Genomic DNA, 19,346 nt, shown 5'->3' with positions numbered 1-19,346 from the left:
GTTCCCTTTTCTCCACATCCTCACCAATGCTTGTCATTTGTGTTCTTTTTGGTGATAGTCATTCGGACAGGTGTGAGGTGACATATCATCATGGTTTTGATTTGCATTTCCCCAATAATTAGCAATGTTGATCATCTTAGACTCACATTAATTTAACACACACTCCCTGAGCACCTACTGTGTGTGAGGCTCTGTGTTAGGTGCTGAAGAGCTAAATATGCCAATGGCATAGCCCCTGTGCTCACGGAGCTCCAGTTCAGGGAAGGAGCTTGGCATGTGCAGGGCTGTCAGCATCTAGGAGAGCGGAGTTCCAGTCCTGTCTCACCTTTTCATAAACTGCCCTTCTCTGGACCTGTTTTCTTTTCTTTAACGTGAGCGGTTTAGAATAGACAATCTCTAACATACTGTTAAGCCCTGGTGTTCTGAAAACTTTTTTTTAAATGTGTTTGAAAATGCTTTGTAAACTGCAAAGTGCTGTACACAAACAGAGAGGCAGAATAAAGTTAATAGTTAAGTGAGTAAGTCAGTCGACCTGGGTTCAAGTCCCAGCTCAGCCACTTACAAGCCTCTATGACCTTAGGCGACTTACTTTATCTCTCTGGACCTCGGTTTCCTCTTCCATAAAACGGGATAATAAGATAGCATCTCAAAGAGTTATTATGAGTTTAGAGGAATGAGACCATGCGGTATTGAGGCCAAGGCATGGCACAGAGCAGTGCCTGATAATGATTAGCTACCATATAACTGTTAGCTACACCCTCTCTGCCACCAGGAGTTTACAGTTCACGTGGGAGATGAAACTAATAGGTGAAAAAGTTAGAGAAAAAGATCAGATAGTGGATCAACCAGAGGGCTCTCGAGTGACAGCGTGGAGAGTTCCCTGGGGATTGGGACAATGCAGCCCGAGGCACATATCTGCCCTCCAACAAACCACGGGACAGAGGGCAGCAATGCCAGGGTCACTCCATAGGACCAGTGTCCTAGGAGACCAGTCAGGAAACCGGGCTCGGGAGGAGATGAACTCATGGAACAGGACAAACTTCAGCTCAGCGGACAAACTGGTCTGGGTTCAAATCTGGCTCTCACCTCCTCACTGGGTGGCCTTGGGCTAGTGACCCAATATGTCTGGGGTCTCACTTTCCTCATCTGTAAATTAGAGATTAGAACAAGAGACTATCCCTCACAGCGTTGTTGCGAGGACTGCGTGCTGTATACGGAAAACCCTGGCGTGGAGCCACCTCCAATAAGTGTTAAGTGTTAGTAAAACACCCTCCCCCAGGAGGGACTGGCTCTGTCACTCACTCCCCAAGGGTTAGCTGCTAAGCTGGGGAAAACATCACTCCCACTTGGAGATTATCCAGGTGCATGTTACAGGAACTTTGGGGAGTAATGCTTTTGGCTATCCTAGACCTCAGAAAAACCAAAAAGGCCCGCACCATCCCAAGCTAGGTGCTTCCCGGAAGCCAGCACCGGGCATAGAGGTGATGTCCCCGGTAGACGTTATTGTTAAAGAGAGCCAGCTCTTTGCTAATCCTCTGCAGTTTTCCCGTTCTTTCATGCAGAACCCCCTCCCCCATGTTGGGACTCCTTTGTGAACAGTCCCTGGCCATGCATCTCATGCTTTGGAATTTGCCCATGCTGACGTGGGCTCTGCCACCCCGAGCCCTGCCTTTGGAATGCTCCACTCCGCCTCCAGCTCTGCAGCTTGCATTCAATCCCAGATAACTGTATCCCCTCCCTTGCTGCCTCAGACCCAGTACCACCCAATCCCGGGCCTTCCTGGAACCTTAGACGTGAGTTCCAGCAACAATTAATTACACAGTATAGTGGACCGTGCTCTAATGGTACACTGACAGGGTCTTATTCATCTCCTGCAATAAGGAGTAGGCAGCCCAGAGCTGGATGGCAGCTCATCCAAGGGACTCAGGCAAGCCCTCTCCCTGCTTCTGCTCTGCCATCCTTTGCTTTCCTCCTATCTTTTGTCTCATGGTTACAAGATGGCTGCTGCCCTTCCAGACCTCAAGTCTGCATTACAGACAGAACATGTAAGAACAAGAAGCAACAAAGGCTGTACCTATATCAAGAAAGCAAAGGCCTCCCCAGAAAGTCTCAGCTTGTAACTCATTAGCCAAAAGTATGTCACATGGCCACATCTAGCTGTAAGGAGGTCTGGGGAATAAGTATTTTTAGGTGGACACATTGACATACAAACAATATATGGGTAGTGTTAGTAAGAAAGAAGGTTAAGTTAATAGAGGGTGAACCAGGGGTCAGCAAACTACACCAGCAAACCAAATCCAGCCCATGGCCTATCTTTATAAAGTTTATTTATTTATTTTTGGCTGCATGTGTCTTCATTGCGGCACGTGGTCTTTTTCTAGTTGCGACGAGTGGGGGCTACTCTTCGTTGTGGTGCGCAGGCTTCTCATCGCGGTGGCTTCTCTTGTTGTGGAGTACGGGCTCTAGGCGCGGGCTTTAGTAGTTATGGCACATGGGCTCAGTAGTTGTGGCGTGCGGGCTTAGTTGCTACACAGCATGTGGGATCTTCCTGGACCAGGGCTCGAACCCATGTCCCCTGCATTGGCAGGAGGATTCTTAACCACTGTGCCACCAGGGAAGTCCCTATAAAGTTTTATTGAAACACAGCAGCGCCCATTTGTTACAACACTACAACAGCAGAGTTGAGCAGTTGTGACGAAGACCATATGGCCCACAGAGTCTAAAATATTTATTCTCTGGTCCTTTACAGAAAATGTTTGCCAACTCCTGGGGTAGGCAATTCTTACTGTCTGCCACAAGTACCAGCAAAGGAAAGGCATAATTTTTTTTTTCCTGGAAAGAATATACTATTTTCCAAAGAATATTCCAATCACCATGAGAAAAACAGAACATTTTTTTCCTCTCCTTACACTTATTTTACAGTTTAGTATTAATTTTTATTTTGAATCACATGTAGGGCAAATGAGGAGACTTATAAGCTTTTCAGGGTATAGGGCCAATAAAGGTCTCAAATCAGCCTTGATTTTCAGGTACTCCTAGTTGTGGTGTGACTTTCATTCATTCCACAAAGAGGTACTGAGCAGCTTTTGTGGCAGGAATAGTGCCAGGTCCTGGATAGGAACAGGATGAATGAATGAATGGTTAGATAGATAGATAAAAAACTGAGGGAGAGAAAAAGCAAGAGAGAGAGGGATCAGACTAACAACGTCATGCCTTCTTAATTTTGCCTAGAGAATACATATATGTTCTAGGAGAAGGGAATATAGACTACGATGGGTATTGTGGGTAAAGGCCTAACTGCTGTAACAAAGAGACCACTTCATAACTGCAGAGGTGTATATAGCACGCAAGTTGATTCCCCTCTCATAGAACGACTGTTCTCAAGGTAGGCAGGGCAGGTTGGCGGGTGGCTCTACTCCACACAGAGACCCTGGCTCTTTCCATCATCTTGCTCCCACAGCCCCTAAAAATTGACCTCGTCTCCATGGTAACAGCTGTGTTATAGGCACATTTGGGTTGCAGGTTATAGGGAGAGGAGGAGAGAACACGGAAGAGCGCCCACCTAACGTTTAAGGCCTAGACCTGGAAAGTACAACACATCACCTCCGTTCCCCAGCCATGGAGTCATGTGGTTCACCTACCCACAAGGGAGGCTAGGAACTGTGCTCTCTGGCTGGGCAACCATTCAATTATCTTGGACAAATGGGAGGATGAATTTTGGTAGAAAACAGTGATGTCCACTAGATGGAGTAGGCTCAGGAGTCCTTGCTGAACTCAGGGGTGAGAGAGTCAATACCTGCGTGTTCCCAGGAGCTCTCAGGCCCTTCTGCTACCGATCCACTGTCCCGCACACTTGGGAGGTTAGTTCTGTTCACCCTGTCAGGTAGACATCGTCTTCTTCTGACGTCATCAGTGGCTCCCAGCCATGGCAAGAAAATAGGACCACACCCAAAAAGGGCCCAACTGCCACACTAATGACCTTATGTTCTGCCACATACCAAGTTCACACCCTGGGTAATTACTCTTGACAAGACCTAAAACATCACCCTTTATGAATGGTTTAAACAATTTACATTCCTTAAGAAAAATTCAAAAGCAGGTCGTGCAAAGTGCACAATTCCTGAGGCCTTAGACCTCTAAGAAACATCCCCACTTCCCCTTTCCTTCATATAAAGAGACAAAAGGATTGGGATCTATGAGATTTACTGTAGTGGCCTATTACAACCTTAATCCAAGGGAGTGAAGCTAATGGTGGAATTTCAGGTACAACACAAGGGGAGGGATTGGACACAGGGATGCACCTTAGTCTCCTGGCACATGGGGAGCCCAGACTGTGCCCCAAACATCCAGTGTGGACTGTCCCTGGGTCTCTCTTGGTGAAATGCATCTGGCCTATATACAGTATATATCTCTGCCCGAGGGGATCCGGGTGACAGCACATTCATCAGATAAATTAAGTCCTGTTAACGTGTTAAGGAGAAGGGCCCTTCCAGGAAACCAGGGCCTCTCAGAGACAAGTTTGCCCTGTTTGCTATTAAAGTGTTTGTAACAGTGAAATATCAGGCCTAAGAGAGAAGAGCACCTAGGGGCTGCTCTTAATAAACTGAAACCCACAACCTTTAAAGTTTGACCCTGGAATGAGACTCTCCAAGTAGGGGTCAGAGGACCAGCTCAGTCCCTTTAAGTCTTTCCTTCCCCCAAAGGGTAATTTGATTCAAAGGTGACAAGGTGATCAGATGGCATCCTCCACCTGGAGACCAGCCCATAACTAGGAAGCAGGAAGTCCCATTTCTAGAGGAAGGGGCAGTGCAGGTATTACAGAGCAAGAGCCAGAGCGGTTGGAAGAGGACAGGCCTGGGGCAGAGCTCACCCTCCGGAGGCTGTACCTGCCCTGGGGCTGTTGGTTGGTGCTCATTTCCCTGTAACCCTTCCAGTTCCCATAGCCCACCAAGGGCTGTGTTAAACTGGGGCGAGGGTTTATGCAGTTAGCAAGTGAGACTTTAAATGTACTCCATAAGCTTTACCTTTTTCTTATGGAAATTTTCAAATGTACACAGAAGTAAGGAGACTCCTATACCCTCCATGTTCCCATGCCTAACTTTAACAACTGCCTATCTTGTTTTATCTATCAACCTTTGGGGATATTTTGGGGGGTGGGGGTGAGTATTCTTAATATTTCGAAGCAAATCTCACCCATAAATCAAATGGTACTAATTAAACGGTATTTGACATCCTACACACAAATAGTCGTCTCCACTTTCAACCGTATCAGCTAGGGTTTTGAGCAAGGAGGTTGAGGCCCACTGGTATGGTCCAGACCCCTAGTTTTAATGACGATAACGCCAGAGAACTGAGCTACCCAACGTTGGTGCTAGAGCGGGTACCAGGAAGAAGTCGGTCCTCCCGGCTGTCTGGTGAGTGACGGCCCAGGCTGGTGACCATTTCCCAGGCCCCGTCCCTGGGAGGGGGAGGGGGACCCTCCACTAACTGCTGGCAGGAAGAATCCCGGCTGTTCCCCGAACACACTTCTGGAAGCACAGACCGGTTGCGCGGCAGCGGACCACGAATGCAGTCGGGTACTGGGACGTGCAAGCCGCGGTAACTGGAGCCGGGGATCCTGGGCGGTATACCCGGGTCTGGGGTGGCCTTGTAAAGAGAAGGGGGCCTGCTCCCACGACCGGTGGGATAACCCGGGGCCAAGGTCAGGCTGCGGCCCGGGTCGCCCCGCCGCCACCCCGGGTCCACGTGGAGAGCAAGCCGGCGAGGCTGGCGCGGCGCTCACGCCCGGAGCTGGGATCAGGAAGTAGTCTCCCGCGGGCGCGGCCCTGGGCGCGGCGCTGCAGGTGCGGCTCAATGTGGCGCGGGCCGGCAGCCGGTGCAGAGGAGGGGGTAAGAGCGGGGTCGCCTTCGCGGCCAGGGAACGCCAGCCCCGGGGTCGGAGCTTGCGGCTGAGCCCGGCCTGAAGAAGGTGTTTGGGGATGGGGTGCTGACTTGAGGCTCGGATCCGGCCGCCGGAAGGGTCTCGAATCGGGGGTAGGGTGGGGTGGGGTGGGGGCGCTGTTGGGAGTCTCCGGCTCGGGAGAGGGATGGGGGCGGTGAAAGTAGGGGGAAGGAGGAGACTGCAACAAGGTTTTGGAAGTGTGAGCGGGACTAGGTAGAGGGACGCGGGGTAGGTTGGGGGCGGGGGTTCTCTAGACGCCGGGGAACGCGGGGTGGTCCTAAGGCTCTGGGGACGCAGTCCTGCCCGGGGATGAGGGGCAACGTGAACCTGCAGATGAGCCGAGTCGAGGGGCGTTAAGCCTCTAGAGGATGTGGAGCAGGGTCGGAGGAGGGGCACTGGGGGGAGGAAGTGGGCCGAGGCTCTAGCACCCACAGGCACCTCCCGCGGCTACCGATATCTAACACCAGCACCACCATCTGCGGGCAGGGAGCGCACAAGGGCTGCCAGAGACCCGACGCGAGCCTGACTCCGAAGGCCATTTCTCTGAGGCTGTGGCTTTAAGGGAGACGCTGGGCTTGCGGGCTCTTTAAGGAGGCGGTTGGGGGCGTGTCAGGAAATGAATCCTGGGCCCGCCTCGCCGGCGGGAGCGGCCTCGGAAGTCCGGAGGTTGCTGGGCGGAGCGAGGGCCGGCACCTGGGAAGACTGCGCGCCTTGGGCTTGTACCGGCACCTGGGCCGTGAGCGCCTCTGACCTCGCCTGCACCCTCTTTCCAAACCCCCCCGCACGCTCTCCTTTCAGCTCCTTGCATGCCTCCCCCTCTCACCCTGCAAACCTTTCTCTCCCATAGCAGCCCATGCCTGTCTCTCTCAGCACCTCTTCACCACGCTGTCCCCCGCCCTTTTCTAACACCTCCGCCCTGCATTTCTCCCCCTTTTCCTTCCATATCTCTCCCCCGCCACCCCCCTTCCTGCGAATCCTCCTTGCTAGGTCCCAGCCCCTTCTCCCCTGACCTGTCATCTCTGTCCAACCTTAGCCCGTCCCTCACCTCTTCCCTGTGTCTTGTCTCATGAACCCCCTCAGGGTGGCAGCAGGTTGTGGGACTCACCCCAGAGCAGAACCTCTCCATCCAGGAGAAGGGTGGGAGGCCTCCAGGCCACCCACCATGTGACAGTTGAGGACTTCAGCTTGCAGAAAGCAGAAGTGAGCTCACTGCTCCGTACTCCAGGAAATCAGTCTGGCTGTAGGGTGACCGAGCTCCTCTGCTACCATGAACAGGGCCTCTCTGAAGCGGTCAAAGATCCTGCACATGGCACTGATGGGGACTTCCGACCCCTCCGGAGAGGCAGAGGCCAGCCACGAGAAGCCCTTTGTGCTGCGGGCACTGCAGATCGCTCTGGTAGTCTCTCTCTACTGGGTCACGTCCATCTCCATGGTGTTCCTTAACAAGTACCTACTGGATAGCCCCTCCCTACAGCTGGACACCCCCATCTTCGTCACCTTCTACCAGTGCCTGGTGACCGCGCTGCTGTGCAAGGGCCTCAGCTCACTGGCCACCTGCTGCCCTGGCACCATGGACTTCCCCACCCTGCGCCTGGACCTCAGGGTGGCCCGAAGCATCCTGCCCCTGTCGGTGGTCTTCATCGGCATGATCACCTTCAATAACCTCTGCCTCAAGTATGTGGGTGTGGCCTTCTACAACGTGGGTCGCTCACTCACCACCGTCTTCAATGTGCTGCTCTCCTACCTGCTGCTCAAGCAAACCACCTCCTTCTATGCCCTGCTCACCTGCACCATCATCATTGGTGAGTGGCCAGCCAGGGCCACGGGGAATGGCTATGGGCGGTGGGGGAAGATGGGGGCCAAAACCCTAAAGAATAACCCTGTCAACCACCTTTGACTTTATCTGTCCCACCTCCCTTGTCGTGACAGTCACATGAGGAAGAGTCTGGGGTCCAGAGAGAGCAAGTAACTTTCTGGAGGTCACCTAGCAAGTTAGGGGCCCAATCAGGGCCCTTCAAACAAGATGGGATTCTAATCTACATTTCACAGAGGGCAAACCAAGGCACAGAGAGGTTAAGTAATTTGTCAAAGATCACTCAGCTAAGTGGCAGAGGTGGGATCTGATCTCAAGCAATCTGGCTCCTTACACTTGACCACTATACTGTCTTGCTTCTCAAGACTTCAAGTGTCCTGACTCCCCATCCAGTGCTCTTTCTAGAGGACATGGCATCTTGTAATAAATATACCATCACCGTCTGACCTTGCAGGCTTACAATAATGCCTGAGTCAGTGGCAAGAGATATGCTTTGAGATAACTTAGCCGTCTTCCCAGACTTGACCCTCAGAAAATAACAATTATTGATGGGGACATTGTGCTAGTCATTTGCATACAGCATCTCCTGTGTTCCCCAGATACCCCCTGGGTGGTAGCGTCACCACGATCAACTCTACACAAACAGGGAAACTGACACTCAGAGAGGTTAAGTCACTTACCCAGAGCCCCACAGCTAGGAAGTAGCCATGCTGGGATGCAAACTCAGATTGGCCGGACCCCCAGGCCTGTGTTTCTAACCACTCTGCTCTGTTCTTGTCCCCTGGAGGTTAGAACTGCACTATCCGGTTCAGCAGCCACTGACCACATGTGTCTATTCCAATTCAACTTCAGTGAAATTTTTTAAATTCAGTTATTCAGTTGCAGGTGTTGTTACCACATTCTGTAGCCACATTTCAAGTGCTTAGTCGCCACGTGTAGCCAGTGGCTACTGTATTGGACAGCACAAATGACAGAACATTTCCATCGCCATGAAATGTTTTATTGCAGCCCATTAGGTAAGAGCACCCCCAGCTTCCCACCCCCTCAGAGCCCTCCTGGGGCTCAGTCATCCAGGAATGGGATCTTTCTTTGAACCTGTGCAGGTTCTTCCTGGTGCTGCAAATTTCATCTTGGTTGACCTACATATTCTCAGTTGGTGTCTCAGAGTCTCAGGCTGAGTTGCACTGGTTGCTGGGGAGAGGCCCATCCCAGGCCACCTGTCCTAGAAAATGTTCCCCTCACTGAGCCACTTCAGGGCCTACGGCTGCCCAGTCTAGGTCCAAGGTGGGAGAGGGAGCAGGGCAGAGGTTGGAGTGGAGGGGGAGCTGCTAAGACCCCTGGCAGATCGGGCTCGCTGCTTCCACTTTCTCCCCAAGGGAGCTGGTATGGGCTCCCAGGCCTCACTTAGCCAAATGCCCCAGGGATTTCCACTTCAGCCCTGCTGACCCTATAAGGGGTGGAGTGGGAGGGACCTCCTGGTTGGCAAATTTGCATGCCGACCAATGAAGTCATTAGGGAAACTAGGCCCAAGTCCCAAAAAGTAATCGAAGTAGCAGATGGTGAGATAGCTTCTGGGAAAGTGCATTCGCTGGCCAGCCTGATGGGGCAGGCGCCCTGGAGGCTGGTGCTCTGTGCTGGCCCAGCACCTGGCTTCCTCTCCGCAGTGTTTCCCCTTCCTTCCTTACTCCTCGAGGGGGAAGATGGGTCTCAGGTGACTCTCCAGGCCTCCTGGGATTGAGACACAAAAGGTGCTGTGGAAACCCTGGTGGGGAGTGGGGAGGGAGGAATCTAAGCAGGCATTCCAGAGAAAGTACTAGATGGGTATAAGGAAGGAGTGAGGAGAGAATGTTCTAGTCAGTAGAAAAAACGTGCATTTCTGCATGGCTGGGCCAGAGCAAGATGCACCCATGAGGCTGCCCAAGTTAAGTGAGTCTGGACTGTTTCCTGAGGGCAGTGGGGAGGCACAGAGGGGCTTTAAGCCAGGACAGGACCTGAGCAGATCTGTACTGTAGGAAGATCATTCTGTTTGCAAGGAGGAGAGTAGATTGATTGGAGTGGGAGGGTCAAGAACATGACCCAGATCTCTACAGCTGAAGGAAATGGGAGCTCAGAGAAGTTAAGTAAACTGTCCCCAGGCCACCCAGCCTCTAAATAGCAGAGCCTGATCAGAGCCCAAATCTCTCTGGCACCAAAACCACATCGCGGGCTGCTGTGGCGGGAGATAAAACATGTAAGATTCAGCCCCTGCCTTCTGGGAAGGTGGGGTCTAGCTAAAGAGACTGTACTGTCCCCACGGGCAGGTGTCTAGCAGCCCAGGGCAGGCAAGGGTCTTGAAGGAAAGCACAGCAGGAGGAGGCCAGGAAGAGGTCTGGGTGCTGGGGATATCAGGAAAGACTTCACCCCTGGAGAGACTGGCTTTGACCCTGAAGAATGAGTGGAATCTCTCAGGAAGGAGGAGGGTGTTTCTGGTGCAGTAAATGATCAAGGACACTGAGCTCTGGTGTGAGAAGCAGGGAGATGAGAGGGGACTCGGGGTGATCGTGACATAGAGACACAGATCGTGGCAAGGGCGTGGGAGGCCCCGCATGCCAGGCTGAGACTCCTTGCAGACTTGGGGGGCAGTGGGGTGCCATGGAGGCTCTGTGAGCAGGAGATGTCACAACATGAGAGTCTCAGAAAGAGTGACTGTCCCCAAAGACCTCAGGCCACAAGGGCTTCCAACCATTGTAGGCTCCCATTTTACAGACCAGGAAGCCGAGGCTCCGAGACCTTAAGTCGCTTTCCCAAGGTCACCTTAACCACTGAGCGCGGTATCTGTGCTCATCCTTCAGAGCTCATTTCAAATGTTGCTTTCCAGGTGCCCCAGGCCAGCACAGTCGCCCAGTTATGGGCTCTCACAGCACCTTGTACTGTTTTATGGACCTCATTACAATTGTAATTAAGGAAGTAATTGGGAAATTACTTCTTTAAAATTACTTCTTTAATCATTTTAATGTCTCTCTCCTCTGCCAGAATGTGAGCTCCGTAAGGAAGGGTTCATGTCCTGAGCTGCTTCCCCAGCCCTGAGTGGTGCTTAGCATGTAGTGGAGACTTTGCACACGTTTCTTGCAGGAAGAGCAGGGAGGATGGGATGATGGGGACAGCGTTACACAGTCTGTGAACTTTGGTGGCAAAATTCTCTGTCCTTCCTCCCCCCCCCCGACCCTTCTCCTCCTCTCCCTACTGTAGGTGGCTTCTGGCTTGGTGTGGACCAGGAGGGCGCAGAGGGTACCCTGTCTTGGATGGGCACCCTTTTTGGCGTGCTCGCAAGCCTCTGCGTCTCACTCAATGCCATCTACACCAAGAAGGTGCTCCCGGCGGTGGACGGCAGCATCTGGCGTCTGACCTTCTACAACAACGTCAACGCCTGCGTCCTCTTTCTGCCCCTGCTCCTGCTGCTGGGGGAGCTCCCAGCCCTCTACAACTTCCCCCAGCTGGGCAGCGCCCACTTCTGGGGCATGATGACGCTGGGCGGCCTGTTTGGCTTCGCCATCGGCTATGTAACAGGACTGCAGATCAAGTTCACCAGTCCCCTGACCCACAACGTGTCCGGCACAGCCAAAGCCTGTGCCCAGACGGTGCTGGCCGTCCTCTACTACGAGGAGACGAAGAGCTTCCTCTGGTGGATGAGCAACATGATGGTGCTGGGCGGCTCCTCCGCCTACACCTGGGTCAGGGGCTGGGAGATGAAAAAGATTCAGGAGGAGCCCCGCCCCAAGGAGGACGAGAAGAGTAACGTGGAGGTGTGAGCTCCTCCGGAGACCCTGCAATGGCCCGGCCCAGCCCAGGGAGAATGCCCATGAATGAAGTGAAGGTGTCTCTCTGGACCCAGAGACAGTGGCCTTACAGACTTGATGCGAATCTGGTGGTTGAAATGGAACCAGTGTTTCCAAGTGATGTCAGAAAGTTGCCAAACCTGTCTCGACCCCCCTTCCTATTTCTGGGTTTTTGTCCTCCCCTAGGGAGGAGGGAACCCCCATGGGAAGAGCCAGTTAGGTTCTCTGGAAGAGCACCAGCTCTCTGGGAGTAGGAGAGGGACAGCACCCCTTCCTGTCCCCCTGCCAGGGCCTCCTACCTCCACATGACCTTTGGGGTTGGGGACAGACCACAACCTTTAAGGGACAGTATTGGCAAAGCCATTACGTCTTCACTTGGACTCAGGGGAGGTGGGGGTGTGACCCCACCACAGGCTTAGGATTTGGGAAACCTCACACCTCTGTGCCCCGGGGCAGGCAGCATAGCTTTGGCCCACCCCAAACCAGCCGCCTTTTGGAGGAAAGTGTAGGCTGGGCTGAGGGAGGAAATGAACAAGCATTCTCTCTTCTCTGCATTGAGACCAGCAGCCCCCGTGCAAGGGGGTGAAGGATCGGGGGTACCAAGCCTGGCCCAGGCCCCTGCTCGTTAACAGCCTCCCGCAGTCGTTAACACCAGTTTTGCCCGCCTCACTCCCCTGCCCCTGAGGGGCAGCTGCCACCTGGCACAAACAGCTACCTGGCTCAGGTAACAGCCCCACAGAAGTGGAGGCAGGGAACCGCTTTGGCTTCTCCCAACTCTGCCTCTCCAGGGAATGCTGATGGAGCCAGGGTCAGCTCAGAGCCTTCCACCTAAGCTGTGCTGGGCCCCCCAAGATCCAGGTCCCTGCAGGGCAGGTGTTGTAACCTGATCTTGATGAAGGTGTTAAGCTAACAATTATAAACTTCCCTGAGTTTGGGAAGGAAAGAATCTTCCCTTCCCCTCACCACACCCTCTGGGCTTGAGGGTGGCTTTCACAACTCCTGTTCCTTCTGTTGGGTGTTTTGTTCCACCAAGTGGAACGAAACTCCCTGGGGTAACTCCTGATGTCTTCAGCGCCTGTAACGAAAGGCTGGGGAGAGTGGAGCTTCTCACGACTACTCTCTTCGCGTCCCCGCACAATCCCAGGTGGTTTCTAATGAGGTTGGTGGGGCCCGATGCCCTGAATTGTGTGTGATTTAATTAAAAATCAGAGTAAGACATCCTGTGTGTGTGCAGCGAGAAGGGACAGGCAGGGTCTGGCTGGGATTTATGAACGAAGGCTCATCCCTGCCATCGCCAAGCCTGGGTTCTAGCAGGACAGCCCTTCTAAGAATCTGTTCTCCCTCCAAGCAAGGGGTTGATTCAAATACCAAGACTCCTTCCAGACCTCAGGTTTCATATTGGTGCTTGTTGCCATTTACTGGGCACTTGCTGGAGGCAAGACACTGCTGAGTCCTCTATTCCATCATTCATCTCCACAGCCCTCCCACGCGCCTTGAGGTGGGCACCATCGCCGATCCCCCATTTTACAGATGAGAACACTGAGGCTCAAGGCGGAGCACAGGAAGGAAGAGGCAGCAGTAGGATTCAGACGGAGGTCTCTGCCTTCAGAGCACAGGTACCCAGCATTTTTTGAGCATCTACTACGTGCCAGGCACTGTGGTAGAACATACTGGTATGAAGACCCAAATCTGCTTCAAGGGTCTCGAATAGAAACACACATCAAATAACAGATGCAGTATTGCCCTGAGGTCTCAGAAGATGGAGAGACCAAGTCTTCACAAGGGCCAAGATGTTTGAACTGAATATTACTGGGCAAGTAGGGGGGTCCAGGAGCAGGGTAGACTGGCCCAGGAAACAAGGTTAAGCTGAGGAAAGACCACATGGGGGGTGGTGAGAGGTTTTTTTTTGGGGGGGGAGGGTGAATAGAAAAGGAGGGTGGGCCATGGCATGAACAGCCTTGGATGCAGTGGTCAATCTGGACTTGATTCTAAACGATTTTAAAACCATCACCAGGTCCCTTAAGCAGAGAAGGGACATAATCGTTTCTGCACCCTTTGTATGATCAGAAAATTGAGATAACATTCTTAATGTTAGTTGCACTTTCTTGAACAAGATTCAAGGAAAACCTAAATAGTTTGAAAAAAATTCAGGCAGCCTTAACTCTCAGGACACAACTGAACAGCCTACTGTGCAAGACCCCCACGCAGAAAAGCACAAAGATGCGCAGTGCCAGCATCCCAGCCTCTCCCACAGTCAGCACCATCGCCCCCAGCTCATCTCTATGGTATTTAAAGGAGCCAAGACCGCCTCCAGGAATGTTTCCCCTGCAAGCAGCAGAAGAGGTGCTCCTTCCCCTGCAAACCCACTGTTCCCCTTCTCTCTTGTCCCTTTTTTTTTGAACAAATTGTCTTTTGTTCGTGACATATAAATACAACCAATGGAAAAAGAGATCACTTTCTCCCTTTGATTCCAGTGATAACAAGTTGCTAAAGAAAAAATGTATCTATCAAGAAGGAGTTTCTCTTCAAAGATTCCTCTAAAGTAAAAAGCCAGGAAGGGTTAAAAAGAACCATATAAACATCATATACACATCTGACATCAACAAAGATAACCTGAAATAGGGTGAATACAACTAAAAAAAAAAAACTCAGAAAATATATTTTAACTTGCCCCAAACAACAAACAATAAAAAAAAAAAGCCTGGTACAAAAGACAGGGATGTGGAAGTCAGCCTGCCCAGCAAAAAAAAATTGGTGGGTGAAGATGGAGAATTTAGGAACAGTGAGCTGGGCCAACGCTGCAACGCACCTCTGCTTCAGAACGCGTCGCTCTTCACTTCTGTTTTTGTTTTTTTTATTTTTCCAGTACGCGGGCCTCTCACTGTTGTGGCCTCTCCCGTTGCGGAGCACAGGCTCCGGACGCGCAGGCTCAGCGGCCACGGCTCACGGGCCCAGCCGCTCCGCGGCATGTGGGATCTTTCCGGACCAGGGCACGAACCCGTGTCCCCTGCATCAGTAGGCGGACTCTCAACCACTGCGCCACCAGGGAAACCCTTCACTTCTGTTTTTGAAGAGCACTTGACCAGGAGTCAGGAGACCTGGGTTCCACTTCTTAGAAGCTGGGGGGCCTCAGGCAAGTCCCCTAACATTTCCAGGCCTCACTTTTCCTATCTGAGATATGGGGATAATCCTTGTCCCTCCTGCCACACAAAATGATTGTGAATTAATGCTCAGCATCATTCTGGACATGCAGTGAGCTATTGTTCTTACCAACATCAACAAACAACAATCTCTTGGAGTATTACTATGCATCAGGCACTAGGGAGACAAATAGTGGACAAGACACTGAAAACAAGTAAACAAATACAGCATGTTGAGGACAATGAAGAAAACAAAAAAGCCAAAATGGAGAATATCAGAAGGGACCCTTCTCTAGACAAAAGAATCAGAGAAGTCCTCTCCCTGAGCACATTTAACCTCAGACCCAAATGATGGGAAGCAGCCAGCCATAGGAAGAGCTAAAGAAAGGGCATCCCAGGCAGAGGTTACAGCCCATGCAAAGGCCCTGAGGAAGGAAGAGTTGGGTGTGGTCCAGAACCAGAGAGAAGTCCAGGCGAGTAGGAGCGGAGTTGGGGAACCAGCTATTCCCAGGGGACAAAAATCCCAGGAATAAGGACTTCCCTGGTGGCACAGTGGTTAAGAATCTGCCTGCCAAGGCAGGGGACACAGGTTCGATCCCTGGTCCGGGAAGATCCCACATGCCACAGAGCAACTAAGACTGTGCACAACAACCACTGAGCCTGCACTCTAGAGCCCGCGAACCACAACTACTGAGCCCACGAGCCACAACTACTGAAGCCCGCGTGCCTAGAGCCCGTGGTCCGCAACAAGAGAAGCCACCACAATGAGAAGCCCACGCACCACAACGAAGAGTAGCCCCCGCTCGCCACAGCTAAAGAAAGCCTGCATGCAGCAACAAAGACCCAATGCAGCCAAAAATAAAAATAAATAAATTTGTATTAAAAAAAAATCCCGGGCTTCCCTGGTGGCGCAGTGGTTGAGAGTCCGCCTGCTGATGCAGGGGACGCAGGTTCATGCCCCGGTCTGGGAGGATCCCACATGCCGCGGAGCGGCTGGACCCGTGAGCCATGGCCGCTGAGCCTGCGCATCCGGAGCCTATGCTCCACGACGGGAGAGGCCACGACAGTGAGAGGCCCGCGTACCGCAAAAAAAAAAGAAAAAAAAAAATCCCAGGAATAGGAAAGGAGGAAGAGACAGACTTGGCAACTTTCTGACATTACTTGGAAACACTGGCTCCTTTTGGTTCCACTCACCATGGGGTGGAAAAAGAGGAGGTCAGAGACCAAGTTCCAGCCAGGGAGCACCCTACTGACCACAGCAAGGAGGTGAGATTTATTCTCAGTGCCTGGGGAAGCCACTGGGAGTGCCATGACTGGTTTATAGCTTAAAAAGTTCCCTCTAGCTGCTGTGAGGAGAATGAATTAGATAAATCACTTAACCTCTCTGATCCTTTTCCTCATATGAAAGAAAAGAAAGTTGTTCTAATTAAGAGATAATATGTTGATTTAAGGAGTCAACATACATGAAATTTAGTTACTAGATGAGAAAACTGAGGCCCCAAAGGGTCAAATGACTAGTCCGGGACACCAATGACAAAACAGTGTGGTACTCAGCCCTGCTGGCCCCCCTGTCTGATTTGCTTCCCACAGCTGCCTCACCAGATGCAGCCCTCGCCCAGCCCATCCCCCCACCCCCCAAACCTTGGTTCCTGTGAAAGGGCTAAATTTAGGACCTGAAACCAGCTGAAATGGGACAGCAGAGCCTGCTGCACTGAAGCACCTGGTCCAGGTGTGCTGGGAGCTTAGGTGAAGGAAGGCTATGGGTGGTGTGGGGCAGGGAGGGGTGGTTAGTAGCGTGGGGACGACAGCAGGATGTCCGGCACCTGTTGAGCACAGGTGGGGAATTTATAACATGAGAGCCAGGAATGAGTTGGGAAATCAGAGTCCAGCCCCAGATTCCACAGAGACGCCTGAGGCTCAGAATGCCTGACAGGCTTGCCCAAGGCCGCAGTGCGATAGAACCCAGACCCCTCCTCCCAGGCCAGTGCCCTTTCTACTAAGCATCATCATCGTCATCGTTTTTAGAAATAATAATAATCACCATGACTATTATTATTGCTAGCAATTGTTAGATACTCACCCCATGCCAGGTGCTATTCTAAGCACTTGACCCGGGTACTATTAACATCCCCCTTTCACAGATGAGGTGAGGGAACCAAGACACAGAGAAATTAGCAACGTGACCCAAATCACAGAGCTAGGTTCCCTCTCTGCACAGTGAGACTGAACATACAAATGGACATTGGCCAAGCCATATATGACAATAGAACTCTGACCCACAGCTTCGGCAGCAATCAGCTCTGGAACCCAAACCAATATCTCCACAGACGTGAGCCCAGGACAGTCAGGATCTGGGGAATGACTGCCTGTTTCCCTATTTTGGCCCGCACCCCCTACTTCCAGCTAAGGACCAACCAGTCACATAAGGCGCCCTGGCCCCCTTGTAGTTAGCCCACCTCCAGCTTCCCCATCAGTTTAACAGCCTCCTGAAGCCTTGCCTTTTCTCACTGTAAAGCTTTCCCATTCCTCTGCCTGCCTTCAAATCTTTGCCACATTACAAGTGATGGTGGCTGACTCCCCCGCGATAGCAGGCTCCAAATAAATAGCCTGTTTGTTCTCATTCGGGTGAGCTTTGTTTATTTCTACAACTGCCACTCCCCGTCAGCTTTCTGTCCAGGTACAGGCTGGCTTGGGAGGAGGAAATAGCCTCAGGTGAGCCCCAGCCAGGTGGAAGGAGCCTGTGGTGTGAGGGTGGGGCTCATTGGGGGTGCCTGCATTTCTACCAGTCCTGCAGTCCGGCTTCCAGGCTGCTCTGTAGCCCCAGAAGGCTTATATGATTTTCCATCCAGCTAGCGAGCCTCTCTCTGCTTCCTCCCCAGGTCACTATGCACAGGGTCCCTGCCTTACCTCATTTTTCATTCCCCTGGTCCTTAGTGAGTGCCCGCTATATGCAGGGCCTGAGCTAGTCTCTTTACACCTTCATCTCAGGTAATCCTAACCCCCCTTTAATAACCTTGATTTAAAGCAGGATCACTTTGCACTGAATCTCAGATAGAAAGAAATGACTAAAACAGTAAAATCAATTCAGCCACCACCCCAGTGAACCAGTGGATCCTGAAGCCAACTCAATCTATCCAACAGAACTTGGGCTGTGGAACAGCATCATGGGCATGGAGCTGAACCCGAACCCAAACCATATCTCATCGATCTCAGCTTTCAACTCCCATGAAACCTGGTGGGATGGGGTCAACAGAGACAAACACAGACCTCCAGCTCTGTCCTGGGACCAAGAGCTCACATTCACTTGAGTCGGACTCTGTGGGAAGGTGAGGGGGCATAAAAAGAACATGAAGGTTCTCACCTTCTCCAGAGACCAGGCAAATAACAGGCAAGGGGAGAGGCCAGGGTGTGAGTCAACAGGGATTAGTGGAGCCTATAGCAAACTGGGGGCCAGTGAACCCAGCAGAAGGCCCCAAATTCCTAATTTCCAAAACTAGTTTGCCCCTCTGGCCACCAGTTTTCAACTTCTAGGCAATTGGGCCTTAGTTGGAATCCCAGCTCCGCCATGTGCTGGCTGGGCGCCTTTGCGTGAGTCAGATGACATTTCTGCAGACTCAGTTTCCTGGCCACTTCCTAGCTGTGTGGCCATAGGCAAATGACTTGATGTCTCTGAGCCTCAGTTGCCTGATATGTAGAGAGAGGACGATGATAGTTCCTACACCAGAGGGCAGTGCAGTGACTGGATGAGATAATGCGTGTTGCACGCTTAGCACGCTATCTGCTACATAAACAGCAGCTGTGATTCTTAGATGGAAGCTCACGACAGAAAAAAATGGTAGGACTTTGTCCCCTCTGCCACACAGGCCCTGTGGATTCAGCTCTGAGACCTGCCCAGAGCAGCCTTCCAGCCCGCTGGGTGGGAAGGATCTGCCCTGGCAGGAGCTGGAGACGCCAGGGCTCTGTTGCTGCATCCATCCCTGCCGCCTTCATCTGCCTTCTCTGCTCCCTCCCTCCCGCTGCAATCACAGGGAAGGTGAACACTTATTTATCGCAGGAGTGAACTCCTGATATAAAGACAGCAATGGGGACCACCAGTAACGCAAATGAGGAAGGTGAGCTGGATGGGAGCTGTGGTGAAATGGACAGTTTCAAACAGGGGAGACACGACAGTTCTTTTCATCTTTTGCCACTTGGGCCTATATTGCCAGAACTTCTACTTTTGCAAGAGAAGCTGGAAATCTGAATCTTTAAGTGCAATCTCCTGATTTCTTTTAAACAGTGACTCGGATTTATAAAATACTGTGTGGGCTGTGTGGCACACACACACGGACCAGATTCAGCCTCGGGCCACCATTTCACGCCCTTTTTCTTAGAATATAACTTATTTGGCAGCCTCATCACATCTGTGAGGGGTTGAGTAGGACACAGAACCGGGGGCAAAGATGGCAGCAACTCTGTGAACCAGAGCTGATGGGATTGTCACTCTTGGCTTTGCCAGCTAAAGCACCCTTCTTTTGCCATCTCCCCAGAAGAGAAGCTCCCTGAAGGGGGTCACTCTGGCTGTTTCCACCATTTTGCAGCAGGAATGAGTAGAAACAACATTTACACACCCTTAGAGTGTGTGAAAAGTTTTACTG

The 19,346-nt window shown here is 51.9% G+C and overlaps 1 protein-coding gene across 4 annotated transcripts; it reads left to right on the top strand.

Moving 5' to 3' along the window:
- The first annotated feature begins 5,487 nt into the window (after nucleotides 1-5,487).
- Nucleotides 5,488-13,443, top strand: SLC35C1 (solute carrier family 35 member C1). 4 transcript variants are annotated; one of them, XM_060303294.1, is made up of 3 exons: nucleotides 5,488-5,598; nucleotides 7,217-7,743; nucleotides 10,983-13,443. In XM_060303294.1, exons 1-3 carry the CDS (start codon nucleotides 5,567-5,569, stop codon nucleotides 11,540-11,542), a joined length of 1,119 nt encoding a protein of 372 aa, XP_060159277.1. In that variant the 5' UTR covers nucleotides 5,488-5,566; the 3' UTR covers nucleotides 11,543-13,443. The 4 variants fall into 4 exon arrangements, with proteins under 4 accessions (XP_060159277.1, XP_060159280.1, XP_030720462.1 ...); XM_060303297.1 differs by lacking the exon at nucleotides 5,488-5,598 and adding an exon at nucleotides 5,607-5,843; XM_030864602.2 differs by lacking the exon at nucleotides 5,488-5,598 and adding an exon at nucleotides 5,837-5,889.
- Nucleotides 13,444-19,346: the final 5,903 nt, after the last annotated feature.

The sequence above is a fragment of the Globicephala melas genome, chromosome 8 (assembly GCF_963455315.2).
Source record: "Globicephala melas chromosome 8, mGloMel1.2, whole genome shotgun sequence".
Classification (NCBI taxonomy): domain Eukaryota; kingdom Metazoa; phylum Chordata; class Mammalia; order Artiodactyla; family Delphinidae; genus Globicephala; species Globicephala melas.
This window is presented reverse-complemented; position numbering and strand designations above follow the sequence as displayed.